We start from the raw sequence: 22,509 nt of genomic DNA, 5'->3' as shown, positions 1-22,509 counted from the left end.
GACAGGTAGATGCATGGACTTAATTAATAAGGCAGCAAATAATGCAAACAGAAATAAAATATTATCCACTTTAAAATAATTAGGTAAATAGATTCCTATAGAGAAAGCAATTTTTAGGTCCTAATCAGTACAATTGTAACAACTGAAATGGACTGGGTACTGATTTCTACCTGTTATGACAACTTCCAATTCTCACTTTTTTGGTGTTTTGTACTAAACATTGTGTGGTGTTTTCAGCACTGCAAACTTTTTTCTTAAATCAGTAATTTGGAAAAAATATGTTCAGTTCTGTGACAGCACACTTCATCATAGGTAATTCAAAACATTTTGCCAAAAGGATCAGATTCCACAAGTTTGCTGTGATGTAATACAGTAACACCAATTTTTTTTTTTTTTTTAACCCCTACCTGGTTAAAGTTTCTGGTAGAAAACTTGAGTATTTGCATGCAAATACTGTCAGGTCTGCTTGACATTGAGAAGAATGTCGTCAGCACTCGCAAGCTACTTTTAGTTCCTGCTGATCACATCCATGCTGCTGTCTCTGAGTCAGGATACACAGGGCAAACTGATAAAATTTGAGAGAAGTGAGTCAGAGGACCCAAGCAGCGCACAAATGAAGGTGAAACGTTACTATTTTGTCTAAAATATTCATTACCAATTATAACTTTCATCCTTACAGACTTTTCTGTTAACCTAAGTTCCTGATCCAAAGAGAGCAAAAGAACAAGTCAGAGACTGATAACTTCTAATATGGATTATGATTTACAACTCAACAATTGAAGACAGTGATCCAGTCAGGGCACTATTCTATTACCACCGTCCTGTTACTGAACATTGTAAGAAGACGGGTATACTTAGGAGACCTTTTAACAATGCCAGCAAGAAGCTTCCTAAACCATATTTTCTTGCAGCTGCAGAGCAACTTAGAAACGTTCTCTCGTTCTCTCTACAACCACGACTGCAATAACATGAATATAAAGGCCTTTCAAAAGCAAGCACCAAGTAAAAATGACTGGTGGTGTCTGCAGGAGGGAAACAGCTTAGACGAAAGAAGTTAAAACATGCAAAACAAAATGAACATCTCCAGATTTGTCTCAAGACTTCAAGCATGGCTGCTGAGTTACACACCTACACTGGCAGCTCAGACTTTCTAAATTTTGAAAACTTCCAGTTCCTGCAGAAGAAAATCGTTGGTTGTGGATGAATAACACCAGTGGCTGTGCATGTATGAGGAAACTACATATCTCACCGATTTCTCCAAACTGCAGCTATTAAAGGATGATATATTGTGGACAGGAAATGGGGAAATGACTGCATGCATTATTAGCAATCTCTGGCCTCTCCAAGCATGCATTATTCCATATGGTATTGCCCCTGGCAAGCAAGTAGGCATCTACCAAGATTTTCTTGCAAGCTCAAGTTCTTAGGCATGAGACTGATGGTTCAAAACCAAGTTAGAGCCAAGTGGAACTACTGCCATTATTTGTCACAAACCCCCAAATTTGTTTCTCTCAGTTATAATGTACTGATACAACCTCCCAGCAGTCTCTCAGGTTGAGAGAGACAGAAAAAAGTGAATACACTTTTAGAGTGTTACTTTCCCCCAGAGTCTTTGATGTTTGAGTGTGTACCTTAACACGTCGATCCATACCAGGACTGCAACCAACGGGCAGTAGAAGAAAAGCTCTGCCGCCTCCGCTAGTTCTTGCGGTGCTAACTCACTGCATGGCTCAAATGGGTCCCCTGTTGTTAATCTTCGGGTATCATGAACAATATGCTGGAGGACAAGGCCGTGTGAAGTGTCCTATGCTCCTGGTGTACAGATTCACTTTATGCTTTGCTGTTATCCAGCATCAATCCAAATTACAATAAAGCGGACATATGGTTATTCATTCACAAAATTCAAAACTGACAACATGCAAATATTTATTAAAGACACAGGTGTGGGAATAAAAGAGAAACCACAATTAACCTATCCACACTGACACAGGTTCCAAAGATATTTCTCTCTTCTTCCTTCATCTCACCTTTTCCTTTCCTTCCAAGATGGCAGACAGGTTTCCAGCCTTTGTCCATGTCACCCCTTCCAGACAAAGTACCTTAGTTTTCACAACTTGTTCATGACTGGAAAACATCCACTCACTCCTCCTCTGTGCAATGAATGATATCCAATCTCCCTCTCTCTTCAGCAAAGCATAACTGAATATATAACTTCTAACTTCTATATTGTGTGTCAAATGCATGACAAATGTTGATGCCCTGAAATCTAGTAGCATTTTATTATGTAAAACTAAACAAAATTCACCCTGTAAAACACTAGTATTTCATGCCAAATATATTAAGAATAATGTCAATCGATGAATACACTACTATTCTTAACCTTCGTAAAGAAAGTGCAGGGATTCTGACTCCATTCTCCATTAGGTCCCCTCACCTTACTGACCTTCCTCAATATAGCCATGAGACTGTGGCTGCAGAAAGTACAAATATCTGTACAGGTTCTTCTTTGCCCGCATAAACTAAGATGCAAAATAGAATCCCCAATCTACTTCTTATATATGTTAATTACCTGAGTAACTTAAACCAGGTTATATTTAATAGGTGATTTTTAACACACAGCTCAAATTCCCTAGGTTATTTTCCTGCTGTATTTTCTGAGTAAGCATAAAGTGGCCTTGAAATAAAAAAAACCCTGCAACCCACCACAAAGTAATAAAACACAGAACCATGCAGCATATCTGATAAAAGAATTCTAATTCAGCACAGAAGGAGAAGCAAGGAATAACGAAACAACTTTATTTTATTTTAGAAAAATCAAATTCACAAGTTAGAGCAGAACTAACAATCAACATTTTCTGCAGCAGAAATATTGCCTAAGCTCTTTTAGAACTTGCTTGCGTGCCAAAGCAAATATTTTCATTTCATTGAACTTGCTAGGCAACTCTCCGTCATAAAGTGTATGGTAAAAACACTCTCCAGCAATATCAAGCCTGGAATATTTATTAAAAACATTTGCAATCCATGAAAACAAACTCTAATTCTGCACATATTCAAACTGTGAACTCCACTTGGTGTATTAAATAGCAGAACAGAACCTCATCTAAAACTGGTTTTCATAAGGGAGAAGAAGAGGTGGTGGTGAATGAGTGCTCTTCTATACATTATTGCTAAGATTTGACTTTCTGAGCCATCACTGACTAAAATTAGCACGCTTCACTTTGAGCTTGTTTAGATGCACACTGTACAATGTTCCACTGCTCTACAGTAGAATTAGCAGCAGGATTTAGAAGCATCATAAGGTATTTTCTTATGAGACAAAAAAGGGCAAATTAGGACATAAGTTGTGATTCTGTCTCTACTTTTCTGTCTGATACACCTAACATTGTGCAGGCCTAAATGACTACACCTTTCCATCTGCATCACCAAAATTACGATATATGTTTACCTATCACTGTAGCCTCTAAATAATAGAAATGTTAGTGTGGGAGAAGATCTTATATGGGACAGCTTATATAATGATACCATTCCAGGTCCCAATACTTTGGAATACCTAGTCAATTTAGAAAAAACCTTGTTCTCGCGTAACAGTTATGATTCTTCAAGATCCATCACCATCACATCCTGTTCTTCTCTGACTCTGTGGTTGACCCTGTACTGTTAAATAGAAGGAACAGGGAGCTTCTATATGACTGAACAAAGAATTATTATCATCCAGTTTCACAACATGGATGAATGTATGTTCAATGGTATTTATTTAACTGAGTTCATAATGACTGCTGTTGCTTTAGTTCACTGACAGTGAATTTCACCCATTCTTGAGATACGGAGATGAAATAGGATTTCCACCATTTATGAACCCATCAGCAACATTTATTAGCATTAACAATGGAAGACAGCACAAACTACACCTGCCTTTTGGAGGCTGATTTCCAGGATTTTTTGGTGCTAAGCCTTTGTGTTGTACACAAAATTAACAGCAAAATGGCTATTACTATCTTCATGGCTAAAGCCTGGTTCTTACAAAGACACAAACCTAGTTTATGGGGATTGTTATGTGCTGGGCTCTGATCCACATTCTCAGTAGAAAACCATCTTGGCAAAGTGCTGTGAATTTCATTCTTGTCCTTGAAAGGATCATGCAAGAAATGGACATAGACAGACCAGTTTTTGAACACTTGACATTTCTGACCAAGAATTACAACAAGTAGGAAAGAAATAAAGGATGAGATCGTAGTCACTGTCATCTTAATATTTCAAAAGAAGAAATGTTCAAGACAGAAAGACTAAGTACCTTACATTTTTAAAAATGATCCACTGGAGTTTGGGGTCATCTTACAGTTTGACAAACGCTTTCATAAAGCCCCCAAACCCCTAATCAAGCAACCAATCTCCACCGATGCCCATTCCCTGCTTTGTTTTTCACCTTCTTTTATAATGGCATCCAAGTATCAGACTGTAAATCCTGTACAAGCACAAAAATAACATTGCTCTTCGTAGTGGTTTTTATTGCCCTTTGGACTGAAACTGTCCTGGAGGAAAAAGAAGAGGAACAGGGAATTCGCTATTGCATTTCCCTACTGGCCAATTTCTGTAAAATTCTGTAAATAAAGCACAGAAATAGCTTGCCCATTTTGGGGTTTAACAGCAGAAATTAGAAACTGAGTAAGAGCTGGGAATTTGTCAGATGAGTATTGAAAATGAGGACTAGGTGGTACAGGTTGGATCAGACGTAGAATATGCAGAACAGACCTTCACGTTAGACTATATTCACAGCCATAAGATAGCAGAAGATATTTAGAAAGACAAAACTAGAACAATGGGAGGAAAAAAATGTATTGACATAACACCTGGACTTAAAAAAACTTGTGATAGATTACAAAGTGACATGCAGAAGTTCCTAAAGACAAAGAAGAAAAAATACTGTGGGAACTGTGATATTGTCTCTGGGCAACCTGATGGTACTAATTGCTTCATCTTTAAGAAGCAGTTTTCTGGGCTGAAGGGGGAAATAAATTGGTTGGGTTATTTTGTTTACCATTTCTATGTCACCTGAAATATTTTGCAAGTATCCACTGGAAATTTCCCCCTTAATTATGCAAATATCAACTTGTGAACTGTGAAAAGTTAGAAGAGCATGCATAGAAAAAATGAAAACCGCATAAAAGTACGGAGAATCACAGATTACCTGAAAGCAGGATGTTATCAACTATCACTGATGGCTCATATTTTTGTTTACATGTCTCTCTGGCTATGATGAAGACACTCGGTTCATTAGAATCCGAACAGCTTCAAAAAGCTGGGCATTTGGTATAGGCATGGTAGCCAACGCGCTCAGTCCTCCAAGGGTCCACAGCTAAAGAGCTGGCAGACGCGCACACTGCATACTGGGCTGAACAGAGAAAGACAGAGACAGAGCTGGGAGTTTGGCTGCATCCCTGAACAAGCTTCGCAAGTCCTAGGGGTTTAGTGGTCCACCCAGCATTCCTGGTTTTGACAAACTGTGCTGTTGGTTGCGTGACATGAGTCATGCCTGAACTGCATGCAAGTGCTATGAAGTTAAAAAAGACGGGTTCTCCACCCCTGCTACTCCAAAAGTTTATTGCAGAGTCTAGAGCGTTTACAGTGGGAATTGGCTGCACAACACGTTTTTCTCATTTTAACTACCCAGAAAATGTGGACACTGCTAGTGAAATGAATTTGTAAACTATTTATTTACAAGTGGACCAATGTATAAAACTTTCACTTGTGAATACTGAAAAGCAGATACTGCGGAGAAGGTAGTGGAGAAGAAGGTACTTTAAGTTAAATTGACAAGTGAATCAATCTAAAAACTACAAGTACCATTTTAAGCATTTTACAATGTAAATCCCTTATCCAGAACCAAATTAACGTAAAAAGAGTTGCTGGACAATGACGCACAGAATCTGCTAGAATTTGACACCCCCAAAACCGCAACGTTGCAGTTACTGATTGTCAGTGCATACCTGTAAAGCATCAGCTTCAGTATCGCACAAAAGGCAGCAACTTAAACAAAACATAGAAACATCTCCCATGGATCTGCTCTTCAAAAAGATTTAAAGCCACTGATTTGCAAATGCAACACAGTTGTTCTAACTATGGGGAAAAAAAGTTAAGGCTTGTTTGAAGCTTGTACTAGTTAGCAAACAGGAATCTGATCCCCCAGGATGATTTGAATAAATATATATATATATTTTGCAATGGCAACATAACTGTAGTAAAAAATTACTTCATACCAGAGATGAACATGCACATTTCTGAAGAATGAGTACCTGTAAAACAGTCTCATTATAAGAAAGTGCATTCCTCAACAGTGATACTGACACTTTCCGAAGTGTGTGTTTGAGGCATCTAGGCCAAACTGGTGATGATGCTTTCCAAAATGTCTAAAAGTATTAGAAGTTTGCCACTTGCTGAGATAAATGACAGTAAATGAAAGAGATGACACAGCTTTTCAGGTACAATCATTTTGAAATTCAGACGCTCATCTCTCAACACATTGCTTATTTAAAACTCCTACGAATCAACATGAACCTACCTTTTGGAGCAATGTAAAAATTCAAAAATTGTGTTTCAGCTTCAGTCTGTCTTTACTACCACAAACACTACTCTCAAACTCCTGACGCTACTCAAGAAAACTCCCTACTCGCATTTGCATCCATTAGAAACAGACTGAAACTCACACCAAATACGCGTAAGTCTTTGACTGAAACTCAGCACGTATTTTACATAAGGCCTATACAGAGGCACCAACAAACCAACCTTTCCAGGCGCTCCTATTTTTCTTTCTCCTAGCATGCTCTTTTATAAAACAAGAAACACACAAAGCATTCATCCAAACTGAGGAAAAGCACAGCATTTCTGTCCTAGGAGGTACAAGGCGCAGCATTAGCTCAGTTTATTTCTAGTTACCACAGTCTCATCACACAGCCACTGGCGCCGAAACCTGCCAGATATAATACATAAATGGAGCTGCGGCTGCATGGCCAAGATTCCAGTGCGCTCATCATGGGCAAAAATAACAGCAGTACAGCTTAGCAGGAAAAGCACATGGGGAGACAACATTTTACGGGACAAATAAGAACAGTTAACAGTGGTGGTTCAGCCCTACTAAACACCAAATTCCTGGATCTGTATATTTGCTATTATAAAGAATGTACTTTTCAGGAAGAGTCTTGTTCTACAGACTTAGTGGGGGAAAAGGTGGAAATTAAATCCTGTTCTCGCTGAACCCATTAGCAAAATTCCCATGTACTTTAGGTGGGATCAAACTCTGTTTATAGGATAATTTTTCAATTTGGTTATATGATTTTTTGATTAAATTTGAGAGACAAAAGAATTTTAAAAAAAGGTAATTCAAACAGTTCTATCTTAGATTTTCTAGAAACACAGAGGCTGCTTCAGCTCAAGACAAACTGTCTGCCTCAGCAAGCTCGAAAGTTTCCATGTATCCAGAAAATAAATTTAATTGGAGAGACTCAATTCACATGGAAATTTTCAGATTTATATGCTTACCTATTCACATCTGTGTACCTCTCTGCCACTGAAGAATAAGGAAATACACCTATAAACCAAACAGAAACTACCAAACTGTACCAATAAAAAAAGCTTTTAAGAGCAAGATACAAGCTTGTAAATGGTAGATGAATCAATAAGACTGCAGTTCTTCATGGAGACTAAAGATCAATAAATGACTCCGTATTATTCCAGTGATGCTTGTAAAGGATTTTGTTAGCATTCCAGAGAAGATGCGATTACAGGGCTGATCAGTGCTGTGCAACTTTGTCACACACTGCGATAAAGCCATGCTTTTTAACCCTGCAGCCAAAAGAGTTGAGAGATTTTTGCCTCGTTTCCTGCAGTGATGTCAGAAGCATTCAGCAACCACGATGAAACGTTGGCTAATCACATGTACTCTGCTCTAAACACAGTCTTGATCAAAGTGTTGTGCAGCCCAGAGTCCTCCTACGTTCTGCAGCAAGTTTCAAAGGTTCACTTACTACTAAACGTTGCATTTACAATGTGTCCTGATAACTAGGTCACATTTTGATCTTCTGATTTACCATATAAAAATTGTCATCTTTGTTTACTGTCAGCATGAAATCAGCATGCTACTGTTGTGGTAACTCCATAAGACTGCTAAGACTGAATTTTGGCAATGGTGGACAGAAAACGACAGCCATGCTACTGCTTGCTTACTGTGCTGAGCTGGCAGGAGTAAAACAGAAGCCACTGAGAGAATCTGCATCTTCTTTACTGTCGATAAATCCATTTCATGGCTGCAGAGAAACACGTCTGCACTTGGCAAGGGCTCCACTTAAAAACAAAAATAGAAGTATCATTGTTTTAGTGGACATTACAGAAACATAACTCCCCAAGTGAATCTGACGCATTAGTAACACCTCTTTAACCGCTGTCTAATGATTTCTGCAGACATGAAATGGAATATTTTACTACTCTTTTCAGCCATCTGTGCTGCTTTTTCTTTCAGCTCAGGTTTGCCAAAACTGTAATGAAAGTCCCTGTTCTTTATGCTGTCACATGCACAATTCTTAGTATCAATACACCAATTAAACATATCACGGGTGTCACAGGTACTAACTACTGTACTCTTACACTGGCAGAAGTTCAATTTGGTTGTGTTTATAGCATAGCTAGAGCCTGCTAATTATTAAGCCATCCTCCTATTCATCTTTAAGGTAATAGAGGGAGTTGAGTAGGAAGCTTGCCTAGAAGTTATAACATGACCATAGGACTCGGGAGACGATCGCTAACTCCTTGTTTGACCACACACTCTTGTCACCGTGGAAGAGCAAGTCTTTTGGACTGCATCTACACTGAGGTTTTACTTTGTACATGGAGCGCGCTTGTAAAGTGAATTTCTTCATCCTCCATGCTTTGCTCCTCATCGTGGCCCAGTGTCTCAGAGTGCAGGGATGGATTCTGCTCTGACTAAACTGCCTGGCAGATCTTCTCCAGAGCCATGCTGAGTGTGCTCCAGCAGTAACTAAGCATTAAGCCATCAGAACTAGACAAGAGGTAGTCCACAGTAAACCCCAAAACCCAAAGCATATAGACTGAAGACATCAGGTTCTTGACACAAAGTTTTCAGCTTTACTGATACGTTTCTACAGATCTGCTCTATGCTTTAATGTGGACATTGTCTCAACTTTTTCAGCTCCCCAGATAGACCATATCTTTTGGGGATGGTGATGTCTGAGCCCACACCTATTTGGTAGTCATGCTGCTTGTACCAACTTCAGCAGGTCCTTTCATCACCGCCCATTATTCCTTAATTATTACCATAAATACTTTCATGGCCATGAGGTAAGCAAGATAACTTTTTAACAAACACTAAAAAAAAAAGGTGAGCGAATGACACCTCTCCTCGTCCACAACGATAAAACAAGTTACTTTTCAGTTCGACCAGCTTTGTTGATCCAGCTCACTGTTTCGGCTTCACAAATTGAGACGCTATCACAAAAAAGGTGAGGAAGTGCTTATTTTGACACTGAAAACGTGTTAACCAAACTATGGCCTGAAGCACAGACATAAAAGTGCCACAAAACCTTCCAAAACAGATAGGAAAGTTACATCTATAATATTTACAATATTTAAACTACTCACAACAGAGGCTCTTCTAATTACTAGCACAGAAAGCAGGGGCACAATATACAACCTGCAAGTTCAGACTGAAAAGCAACAGTTCAACCAGCAACGCTTTCAGAAGGATTCACTAAACCTTGCAGAAGTTTCTCTTTGGAACAAATCCTTGTGGTTGAAAATCATTACTCTATTAATATGTAACCTGCTGTCAACTCTTGTCCTACTTAGTGATATACTACTCTTTTCCTTCCCTTCCCTGCCTTCCTCACCAGTTGAGCAAAATGAGGGAAAAATTAGAAAGCAAACATCTTTATGCAGATAAGCAGTATTATCTGAGGTAGTGCACCAAATTTATTTGCATACATAATTAGAGACAGGCTGCTGCCAACTGACAAGTCAAAAGAAAGCTAACTCATAGGTAGCAGCAATAGGATTGACAAATTATTCACTGCAGTAGAAAAGGATTACTTAGAAGGAAAAGACTTACAGATATGTATGGAAAAGAAAGTGATTTGTTCTTCCCTTTTATGCTCTTCCTTTAAAGAATGGCAGCTAAAACCAGAAATACATACAGCTGAAGGGCAATTCTGTACAATGCAACTGTCACACACCAACGGTGTATTGCATTGCTTTGGTAGAGATGTGTTTGTGAGCTGTAAGGGTGCTGAGCAAGCCTGCAGTTTTCCTCACAATTCCCTGGATAAGATGTATACTGTCCCCACGCCCCGCCTTAGGGCAATCGGTTTCACCACACAAGCTTTGTCCCTGAGGACTTTTCCCAAAGCTAATTTACAAGCTGTTTTTCACAGACCCGTTCCCAAAGAGCGTTTCTAGCACAACATGTGGCCTGACAACTGCAAGTACAACAGAGTGGCCTAAGAAGTTCTTACCTTTCAGCTGAGGTACAGCAACTGATAGCACCTGCGCTCCCAGCCTACCACGATGCCAAATGAAGTAAGCTTACTTAGGTACCAGTAGTTTTTATTTGCACTGCAGCAGGCTAGGGATGTACCCGCAGCTGGTTACTGCGCCTCAGCTGAGGTAGCAGAAACTTTCAGCAGAAGGATCTGCTTCACCAAAACTAGCTCAGGTGCTCTCTTTTGTCTACGCTATCAAAGCTCTTCCCCAGCCCCACCTCTCATTCCGTACAGCAACAACGCTTAAATATTTGTAGAGTGCCTCCTATAACAAATTAAGCCAAAACTACCAAACATGAAGAAAGGAACAATTCATAGTAAGTGAAATGAGGATGCTGGGGAAGGAAGATGACCGGGGAGGAAGCCAAGTGCAGACGAGGAGGAAGATAACTGGGTTGCAAAGTTCTCCATTATCGCAGGAAAATATACATCTCTATTAAGTGACGTGATCAAAATTTGCAAGTTCATCAAACATCACTCAAGTAAATCAAGGTAAAGATCTGTGCCTTCTAAAAGTTTTTATTCAATGTGGAAAAGCTAGACTAAAGCAGTAATTTTAGGTTCAACAGACTGTGATCTATGGTAACATTCAGATATTGGCTTGTAGGGGCAGACTGAAAAGAAATTTCACACAGTATTCCAATACCTATGCTAATATCATTGACAAAAAAGACATTTTGGCAGCACCTGGCGCTAAATAAATTGAAGCTGCTGATACATATTTAACCTGCAATGTTATCTGCTCTCACGCTATGGCCCAGCTGAGAATAGTCAGCATGAGAGGAAAACCTGAGCGCTGTAAGAAAGGTTTCTAATGATTTGATACGTGGCATCACTTATTTCAAGGTAGTCCTGGCAGAATTATTACTCATAAGCACTGGCGACCACTTGCCTGTTCTCGTTGTTAAACCCTGAAAAGGGATGGCCTTGAAGCTGTCCCCGCTCATGTGGTTTGGTTGACATTTCCCTCTGTAGCAGTGCAGTCTACTGTGGGCTCCCCTCAGCCGCGAGTTGCTTCTAAGTGATCGATCCTCCAATCTGGGGGCTGCCTAGAAGCCCTCACTGGGAGACCAACCTGCTGTTTCTCTAAGGTGGAACTGCTTATACCAGCACTCCTGCTGAAAGGTGGTCTTTGTATACCTTTCATTAAGCTCCAGCTGCATCTTTCAGAAGATGAGGGATGCTATCCCACAGCTTCTACAAATCAGTGGCTGTCATCTGATGCACACTGTATCCTGTTACTGGCTATCACTGTCACTCAAAAAAAAGCCGTCATGCCCCTTCCTGCATTTTCTGCTCCCGGCTCTGCTTCTGCTGACACCAACATCCGTACAGCTGTTTGGTGAAGTGACTGGGAAAGTAGCCAGGCTAACCCCCAACACCACTCTGGTACCTGCCTGGAAAAAACCTGCTTCCTAGCCATCCTGATCCTCCTTCTCGTGTACCACATCAACTACTTACACCCACACAAGGGAGCAGGCAGGACTGTCACTTCCAGAGGCAATACCAACTTAGGGCTGTTCTTCAACTACAGACTGATGGTTGCAGCCTATCCCCATGAAAGTTGTCTTTGGTTTAAAACACAGATCCTGCATTTTCTTCCCTGAGCCGCCGAGTGACTTGGCTTAATCCTACATCACAGGCGCATCTCAGTGAGGCAGCTAATTGATCTCTCTGAAGTGTTCAATTTCTGCTCGAGAGCCAACAGAATTCTTCGGAATACCTCAATATCAAATGTACTACACGAGATCTCATTTTTAATGGTGTTCAAACTGCAAAAAGAAAAAATGTGCCTCAAGTATCGGTTTTAAGCTATCGAGAAAGCAATTGAAGAGACAGATACACTACAAAACAAGTTACTTCTACTACAACAAAGATGCTTCTTAAGGAAAAAAAGTGCAGCAGTTTTATACAAAGTATAGCCAGCATATTTTGCAAATATCAATAAAGCCAGCAAAAATCTGTGCTCTTGGTGACAGCTGTCTGTTTGACAGCAGCAGGAACCTTTTCATTTTCCAGGATACCGAGTACTACTTTACATCATATCTATTTATTAGAACAGCAACAGCTATCTTCTATGTCTGTCTTACTTGAGGAAAAGTATGTGGAAAGCACTATTGTATAACAACATTAGATCCTTGCTGTGCATTTTTATAGGGGTTTCTTCAGTTCGCTACAGGCCATTAACCTTTCACTTCAGGTAAGTAATGAACAATGACTTTTCCAAGAAAGGAGATCAGCTGTGTTACCAATGGCAACTCCACTTATAAATACATGCACCAGCCCCCTGTGCATGCACTTGTTATTTATTTTTTTAAAAATCAATTCTGGTATGAAATAAGAAAGGTTCCCCTTGGCTTCACCTTGAGCTGATAATGAACAAACCCTCAGTGAAGCCTACTCCCAAGGAAGTCTTCCTTAATAGCACTGATTAAAAATAAAATGAAGTTTCTACTTAGGAAGCAAGATGTATTGCTTCCTGCTTTCCTTCACCAGGGTATCTTGTAATTGGACCAGTGCTAATTGGACACTTCAGCCAAACAATTTAATTTAAATGGGAAAAAGAAAGACTCCAATTTCCCTTGGTTTCTAACAGAGTTAGTGTCATTGACCAACACCAATATGCTGAACTGTGAAATCAACACAGGACCTTAATTACACTGGGGGAAAGTGCAGGAAAACCCTGGTGGGGTCACTCTTTTTCATTTTACTTAGGTACCAGATTAACGTACATCTTCAAGCAGAAACACAGAAGTGCTTCTTAAAGAACCTGCTCTGATATAATATGCCACGTACAATGGTAGGATGAGCAGAATAGGTTGAAAATGTCTCTAACATTGGTGTGATTCTGTATCAAATCATCAACTACAAAACAGGTTAAAATTTTTTGCCTGACTTCAGGGCATATACTTTACAAAGAAGGTGGTAAAAGCTGACAGATTCAGGACAGCAAGCTAGAAGAAACAGAGACATAATTAAAGAGTAGCTTATTTTTTACGCAGACACTAATTGGGAAAGACTTGCATCTCTCTGGTTTTTGTTTATACATAATGGTGGTCAAACCCACATAAATAATACCAGGGTGCTGAAAATCTTAAGTAGTCGGGGGAATGCAGTAACAACTAATGCTTATTTTTCCTTTCCCACCCTGCTTCATTCTATCCGTTAATTCATCCTTAACCCTCGTGCCCTTATGTCTTCTCTTCCTTTCATCATTTCTCCTATTAACAGGGCTTCCTCCTCTCCAAAAGCAGCAGCTGTGAACTACTTCCTTTTAACGTCTCATTTCCAAAACGAACTTCCTCCATGAAGCAGGCATGCACCAGCCCGTCTCAGCAGAACACGTAAGAGCGTTGGAGAGGTGTTGGAGAACAAAGGAGAGCTAAGGGAGACTCTGCCTTACATCTTCTAATGCTGCCTTTCCCTTTTTACTTTTTGTATGGCAAAACCACTAAAAAGGAGGCACTGAAAAACTGCATCCTAGTACTTCATTCCTTTAATTCCATATCTTGGCACTCATAATTAGATTTTGTGTATGAATTTTTAAGACAGATTTTGTTTCATGTTAATAGGATGATAACCTTTAATTTTCTACAAAATATTTGTATTACTTTTGTGGTAGCAACATATAGTTGCATAATGCCTCAATGTATTTTATTAAACTTCATTCATACTTCCTTAATATTCTGCATGCAGAAACTAGAATACAGCAAACTGCTGATGGGCTGCATTTCTAAATTCTGTATTGCCTCAAAAACTAGCTCAGTAAAGACTTAAAAAAAATCGTAATTGGAAGTCCCAAGAGAACTGAGAGACTGCTATTCTACTCTGTTATGGAAAGAGAGATTCATGAGAGATATCTGATTCTAGCAGTATAAAATTGAGGAGCTGAGAAAGCCCCTCTTTTCTTTTTTTCCCCACAGAATAAAAACCATAATGCCAACATCTTGAAACAATGTTAAAAATGCATAACCAAAGACACAAAAGATCATTTTACATTTATCTGCTGAACTAAACAGAGCTTACTGCACATTTTGTATTTTTAGACCTTCTGTCATATAAATATAATTTAGTTTCAATCAATCACTTCTGTATAAATGTGAAAGAAACAGTTCCCACAATGAACCTCTGGATTCCACATTAATCATTGTTCTGAAAGACTATTTAATTACAGCAAGAATGAAATACATCACAATATTTCCTCAAAATCGTTCTGCATTCTCCCAGAATTTTCTGCCGCGCTCTGTCTTTCTACGAAACCCCTTGTTCCCTACTAACATTCAGGGAAGCTCTGCCTGCAAAATAAGATCCGAACACAGATTTCTGCTATTCAGACTGCCTGGTAACTGTATACACTGGCTACTTCCCCATCCCAACTGCTTCAAAGTGGTTTGCAGGAGAAAATTACAGAAACATGACCATGTCCAAATATTTGCATAAGGAAGACTTTGAAGATTCCTCCAGTTTCATTCTTCTGTATGTTCAATTCATCATCTTACAACACAGTATTAAGATGCTGATGGGGCTACCCTCAGCTATAACAGTAGCTTCAACACATCACAGTTTCCCCCAAAAGTTTAAACAGCGAGTGCTCCCATAGACCTGTAGACACTGATGTAAACTTTCAACAACAAAGGACCAAAAGAGACCCAGTAACAAATGGCAGGCTTTAGCACTATACTTTCAGGAGATTAAAGAAAAATAAACCCGTTGCAACAGCTATTCCTGTTGTTTACATATGTATTTGGAAAAGAAAGTATCCTACCCAGCCTTTTTTTGTTCCTTAATTTAAAAAAAGCCAGGAGTCACCTATGAAAATATAGAAAGTGAATACGAATCAGAGGGCAACTACAAACATATACTTTATTAAGTCGTTTTGTAGTAACTGAATTACTTCACCATCATGAGCAAAGCATAGCACCAAACTTACAGGTGGTACCTTTTTTTAGTTCTAATTGTCTATCTAATATTTTTGCTAGCATCATGGTAACATCAACAAATACAATGTAATCTCATACTAAGGAAAACGAAGAGTATGTCAAGTTCTTATAAATCAATCGTTCTTTACATTAATTTTGTTTTACTGGTAAACATTCAATCTCAAAAAAGAAGAAAAACCTCTTTATATACTGGCATGTCTAACAAAACGGATTGCTCTGCTTGGGAATTTAAAAAAAAAAGCTACTGAATACTGTTCCCATCAGTATGGGTACAATCCCATGAAATGAAACTTTATTGGTTTCTTGCTTTATATAATAGTGATGTTAAAGTAATTTGTTGTCATGCCGAAAACAACTGCATCGGGTTGGATTTTACATTAACCACATTGTCCATTAACTATTAGACTGAGTCTTTCTCTTACGCTACTTCTCTGCCTAATTCCTCAGTCCTCAGAGATGCTTTCCAGACTGAAACCATGAAGTAGTTATATAGCAATGATTGACAGAGTGCTGTTTAACAAGCAGTTTCATTTGTTCAGGGAGTTTTGGTTGGATTGTTCAGTTGTAATGATCCTCTTGATGTAACATTATGTTTCTTAAATTTACAGTTCACTGCCACAGCAGCACTGCTATGCCAATGGGACGACCATTACCGTGAAGAATTCTCCATTAATTTACAATCAGAAACAATCACAGGTTTCACTGTAGGCATCTTATAATGCCACACCAGATCTCTGAACTTGTTCCCATTCAAGTTTGAAGCATATTTTGTTTCAGCCTGCGGAAACTTTTTAGCATTGGTTGCCAGGAGCCACATTATAACTCCATTAACAGGTATTTTCTCAGATATCATTAAGGGTTAATACAACTCCACTGCAGAAGGTAAAACTCACTTAAAACAGCATGTATGTGTTCATTGGGCTATGATGCATTGTTCATAATAGCAAAGAGAATGGGGTAGACAGGGAGACTTTATTGAAAATTGCTATTTACTTCCAGGTATACTCTATAAAGCAGCACACCACTGTTGCTACGTGTAGAGAATGCGGGAGATTCTCTAAGCAAAACGGAGATCTAAACACAGTAGATGTAGGCCTAGCAATCTGTGAAGTGAAACGCATATATTCTTGCAGTATTACAAAAACAAATGCACATACCTGCAATAACCTACTGCAAAAGATACAAATATTTTTGCGGAGAAAGTGACTCTACTTCTGTAAGGGTCACTCGGGGATGTGCGTGATGGTGGCAGCAGATGATGCAACATCAATACCTGTGGTGTAATAACTATAGACGGCTTGGTGATCATCAACTAATAGCTCAGTGTTGCCAATCATTTCAACAGATGCCAGATAACAGCAATGAACAAGAGATTGGTGAAGGAACACATGGCTCTCCCCATTCTTCAAAGCATCTGCTACCCAAAAGGTGATGCAACAGCCCGGGCATCGTTAGGAATACCTGCCTGCGTGGACATGACCTATGTGACAGTCATTCCACAAGAGATAATAAATACAACAAATTTCTCTTATAAATGCATCATCACTAGCTCAGCAAGCATTTGCCAGGATTCACTGAAAGAACAATATATAACATGTGCTATCTTCCTTATTCTACATCAAAGCTGTCTGAAGAGGTGTGCAGAACTAGCTAACTTTCTTGTGTACTGGAACAGTCATGCTTTCTATACATATGAGGAATAATATTTTGCTGCTTTGCAGAAGTGCAAAAATAGACTCAAAGTGGTCACTCAGGGAATTGCCTAATGTGAAGGAGGCACCCTCCAAACCCATTTTTAGAAAACAAAAGTACGGCTGTGATTACTTTCCTCACATGGTAAGAATGACATACAGTCGTCTTCATTTTCCCCTCTACGTATTTATTTTGGAATATGATTTTTCATTCCCAGTTTAGCCTTTAACTGCTTCCAAAGTGACAAAGAGTGCGCTATGGGGGAAGGAACTTTACGTTCGACTAAAATTCTGAGCCAGCTTTGCCCTTCCCTGCCTGGCTATATTTACAGCCACACCTCACATTACTAAGCCTTGAGCAAGCAAAAGCGCCTGCAGAAATACTGCTGGTTCCGCACTCTCCACATACAGTGAGAGAGCCTGTTACACCCATTTCAAACAGGGGTAGGTGGCCATGCAAGACATCGCAGGGTAGCAGCAAACCTCTGTTATAATTCCTGTGATAGCTTGGGGAATTAACTGAAGCTCTTCCCTCGCCCACAAGAAAATACATTCAAATCATATGTAGTGTTATTACTCACTTGAATCAACCATAATGGTCCACCATGTCCTTCCCTAACTGAAATGTCATCTATACTACATACTTTACATTTGAGCATAATGAGTGAGAGGAATTTTTGTACAGCATTAAGGAAAAGGTGGCCAAAATTAAAAAGGAAGCGATGAAGTTTGACGCCCCTTCCCGAGCTGATTACTAGCAAAATGCTTCAACTTCCAGGGACATCACTCTTCGACCTAAATACCAGATTGTAAATGGTACTGAATGATGATTGATGCTTCCTCACCAGCTTAAAAGATTCTGAAGCAAGGATACAATCAGAAGTTTCTGTGATGGAGCACGTAAATGTGACATAAAACGCTTGAAGTCCCTCTGGCAAAAGAGAGAGGCAACAGCCAGATGCCGCACGCTCTGAAGGCAGGTATGGGAGTATAACTAGTATTGAATGTAGAGTATGTTATTTTGTCCTTTCCTCCTTCCCATCATAAGCAGCCACGTTCTGCCATGCTACAAGTATCTAGAGCCACAGGGCAATCAGGAAATTAAATCTCCTATATTTAATATTCTATATTCTATAATTATTTCTGCTGAATGCATTGTCTCCCCCTACGCAGTATAAGGCAACCCAATTCCCGCACAGCACAGATGCTAAGTGCTTGCTGGAACCTTGGAACAGAACAACACTGAAGGATAAAGGGTTATCTTACCAGCTCTAATACCTGTTGCCATTAGAATTATCAGTATGGAATTTTGTGTTTGACTCTCAGACGATATTAAAAGCCAGACAATATTTGAGTGGAAAACTGAAGATCTAAATAGGCAAAGAAGAATGCAAAACCATGCAAGGAATTAGAAGGCAAAATAAGGCTGAGGATGTTAAGTCTGTACTAAGGCTGTAAAGTTTATTTACTCTTTCACCTTCTGAGTTTGGGGGTAGTGGATTATTTTTAAAAATGTAAAAATGCCTGACAAGTGCATTTATATGGCTATTTATAAAGTTTAAAAACAAACCAAAACCCATCCTCATGACAAATCATATGGGCACAGTATCCTATTAATTCCATTACATTCATATTGTGAAACAAGTCAACTATCAAAATGTCTGAAAATAGCATTCACACATCATGTGGCTTTTTGGATTAAGAGATGTAAAATTATTTCAATTGCATCTACTTATAACTTATTTCTTTGTTTTTAAAAGCATTTATAAATAACACAACACTTCACAGAGCTAACATTTCTTAGTTGAGAGAACTATCTCAAATAACTGTAAAGTTTAGTCGTCCTTTGAAGAGATGACTAGTTTCATCATATGACCAGTTTCATGATATGACCGAAATGCATGGTATAGGTTCTCTAGCGAACAGAGGAATAAGGATGGGCTATGAATTTTTTTTTATGGACATCACATCTCTACGAACACCAAAGACCGATACACAATATTTTTCTTTTCAATAATTTGCCCTACGTGCATTTGCAGTGGGTGACCTGAGGAAGCAGTTTACATAGAAGGGGGATCTTGGAGCTTCCAGGGAAACAGCATCTGTAGGACAAGTTTGCTAAATGTGGCATCACCAACAGACAGCTCTGTGATGCTGTAGAGGCTTGATTCTTGAGATCTCTGATAAGGAACCAACATGTCCTGTGCATACTTCGGACATTCCCAGCAAACAGCCAGATGGTCTTGCCTGAGCAGAGAAAAGACTCATGCTGGGCCCCAGGGAGGAAGGGAAGAAGTCACTGCAGACCACAAATCACAATGACAGAAGAGGACCACATTTTGAGCACTGGCAGAGAAGCGATCTGTGAAACGAAAAAAAATGGAGCAAACTGCTGAAGCTCATTTTGTGCACTGATGGTGCAAGGGGTTGCACTAGTGCTAAATCCAGCACGACTGACTGACATAAGTGTGAAGTACTCTAGCTCCAGGAACACGATCCTGCAGTGTTCGTGGTCCTGCTCATCAAGCTGGAAGTGAGCTGGAAGAGTGACAAAACCTCTGGTCCTTGAATTTCCTTATTAGAACTGACTCAGCTTGTGTGAGATCTCAATTTGCCTCAAGGCTTATGAGCCTCATAAGCCAATTTGCAGGGCCATGAAATCTCAAAGCAAGGCCAGGAAGGACAAACCCATTCTTGGGATCCATTTTAGCAGACGAAGACACAGACATAGACGAAGACGCTCCAGCATAGGAGGATGCAAGGTCACTTAAGAAAACACCAACCCTGTCATCTTGGTAGCCAGCATGAACACATCTGAGAATGAGCCTGCAGGAGGTACCGCTGGCAAGGGAGTGGCATTTGAGCAGAGACCCAATGTCAGATACAGGGCAGGAGTGAGCAGGAGAGAATTGCTCCTCAACTACAAGAAATGGCTGAAAAGGAATAGAAACTGAATGATCACGGGGCGGGGGAGGGATCAAAGCTGAATGAAAACAGGAGTCCTCCTGCCCCAAACCCTGGCCCCAGCCCAGAGCACTTAAGAGGAACTGCGATGCCCATCAATAGAAGTTTTGCTTTGTGAAAATGACATCTATTTATTATTATAGTTACCAACAGGACATTGCTGGAGAATATTTCCCACGGATGACTGCACTTTTAATAGTACATACAACAGAATATCTAGAATACCAAGCTTTGTAATGACCACTACAAATGTTTTAAGTAAAAAAATGAAGAGTAAAAAATAGTCACCCAAAATGCCCATAACTCCGCTAACATCCTCCTGCAAATATCCACACACCACAGACAACATACCAGTGAGAAAGCTTCAAGCTTGGAATGAAACAACATCGATGGAAGAAAATAAATGGAAAAAGATGTCCTCTTGCTTTTTTCCCCTTCACTGCTTTGGATGTACACACTGTTAGACCTTCGAGCTTTTGTTTAATTATTTTGTGCAGGAGACTGGAATTTTCTAAGTGTTTATGTGTGCATGTGAGAGTGCGAACACATGATGAAATTCAGCAGCTACACAACTGAGTTAATCGGACTTTTAAACTACTGAACTATTCCTCAGCTTCTACTGTTTCAATTTCTCATTCCTTAAAATTCAATAAATCCAATACCAAACCATTAAGCAATTCTGTAGCTGCTTCAATAAACAACAGTTGATTAATGATAAGAATGACACTGGATGGTATTACCAAGAAGATCCATGCAGTGCAATATATTTTATCTGTCCTACTGGAAAAAAAATATTGTTTCACTGAGAACAGTGCTGTCTAGCAATGGTAGACTGTCAGAGTGGAAATGCGAGGATGCCATTACTGTATTTGTGATCTTCGTGAGGGCTGCATAGATCTGCTGTTTTTTATCTCCCCCAAGTGGTCAAGCGAGTTTGTAAGTCTGCCTTAGAGAAGCAGCCTCCTCTCTCGCTAGAGCATCTTCTACAGAGTCAGATGAAAAGGCTAGTGGTGGACTAGGAATACTTTAAAGCTGAACAAAAATTCATTAAGAGGGTTGAAAGCTCAGGAAATGCCCAGTCTCAAAAGTAACTCAGTTACTCCACATATTCACATATAACTCTTAGTTTTAATTCCTAACTCCCTTTCCAGCATATGAGCGACTAAACTACATCTTGAAATAGTACCCATGTTTGACAGTTTACGAGTGGGTTTAATCACCTTGGTACAGATTTACTAATAATTTATAATCCAATTTGTCTTTGAAACAACTAATATTTCAAGGACCTGACATCAGAGGTATCTGAACTAGTATAATCTCATTGCAATTAACAGCTTCAAACCATTCAATTGCAATCTGTCACTACTTCTCAAACAGCACTGATTACAGTTACTTTCCATTTTTCTTTAATGTCTCCTGTAAATTACAGTAAATAAGGAGATAGCCTTCACACTTTTAGTTATATGTATGTTTAAAAGGTGGTGAAAAGGGTAAGGAAAAAGAGGAGGAAATCCTTATTATTATTTTAGCTATACTCTACATCTGTTACAAACATTAATGTGGCCGTAGGCCAGTTTAGACAGAATATAAACGATTGTCCTCCACTTTGCTCTTTTCTTCAATCATTAAAGTTTACTTAATATTCATGAAAAATACTTTATACCCCTGGAAGCTAAAAGCCTCTCTTTATTCACAGAGCAATTACACCTCTGGCTGTATCATAAATTACCTACATTGTCAGGACAACACACTTATAACCTTATCTGGAGGACCAATCCTAGAGATGAGAGAAGAGATTTGTTTTCACGCCTAATAATTAGTAAAAATGCTTTGCTGTTTATTTGAGTTATTAAGAGTGCTCTTTATTTATGGCTGTCAGATATTACCAGGATCACTAAGAAATCTTTCAAAGTCAGTGAAAAATTTGAAATAGGGAATTTCCGCTGCTGTTTGTGCTTACTACTCACACACACTGAATTTCCCAAGAGATACATATGCAATTTTGTGATTGATCTTCCCAAAGAAAGGTCTAGCTGGAGGCAGCTGGCTTGGGCTGGGAAAAAGCAGTCACCAAACAGGCATCTTTCTCATTATGACAGGCAAGTGTGGCATTGAAGGTGATATTAAAACACTTTTCTTGCCTTGTCAAAGCTGTCCCTGCAACTGGGAGGAAGCATGCACAACTTTCCACAAACTGAAGTTCAGAAGTAACACCTTTACTTCTACTTCCGTTGGACGAAAAAACAACACCCAAACAGAGTTTTGTGGAAACGACTTACGAATTACAACTTTGGCTTTAGGTGTAACCTTATGGATCCACTGCTGTTTTATTTCCCAAACTTTACTTTTGATTTCTTATGGTAAGTGCTGGAT

General features: G+C 39.3%; 1 protein-coding gene across 3 annotated transcripts in view; it reads right to left on the bottom strand.

The window, feature by feature from the left end:
* Positions 1-22,509, bottom strand: part of LYRM4 (LYR motif containing 4) — a 99,808-nt gene that overhangs the window by 23,404 nt on the left and 53,895 nt on the right. The window contains exon 3 of one of the 3 annotated variants that reach the window (XR_014270567.1): positions 8,218-8,334. The exons of 1 other annotated variant lie outside the window; for it this stretch is intronic. Coding sequence is in view for 1 of the 2 variants with exons in the window: in XM_082499478.1 (XP_082355604.1) it covers positions 3,589-3,654 (66 nt within the window). In the remaining variant the exon portion in view is untranslated. Of the gene's footprint in view, positions 1-3,525; positions 3,655-8,217; positions 8,335-22,509 lie in introns of those variants that run through there. One more of the 3 variants, XM_082499478.1, reaches the window with a different exon arrangement.

The sequence above is a fragment of the Vanellus vanellus genome, assembly GCF_965231255.1.
Source record: "Vanellus vanellus genome assembly, chromosome: 2".
Taxonomy (NCBI): Eukaryota; Metazoa; Chordata; class Aves; order Charadriiformes; family Charadriidae; genus Vanellus; species Vanellus vanellus.
The sequence above is the reverse complement of the archived record's forward strand: the minus strand, read 5'-3'. Positions and strand labels throughout refer to the sequence as shown.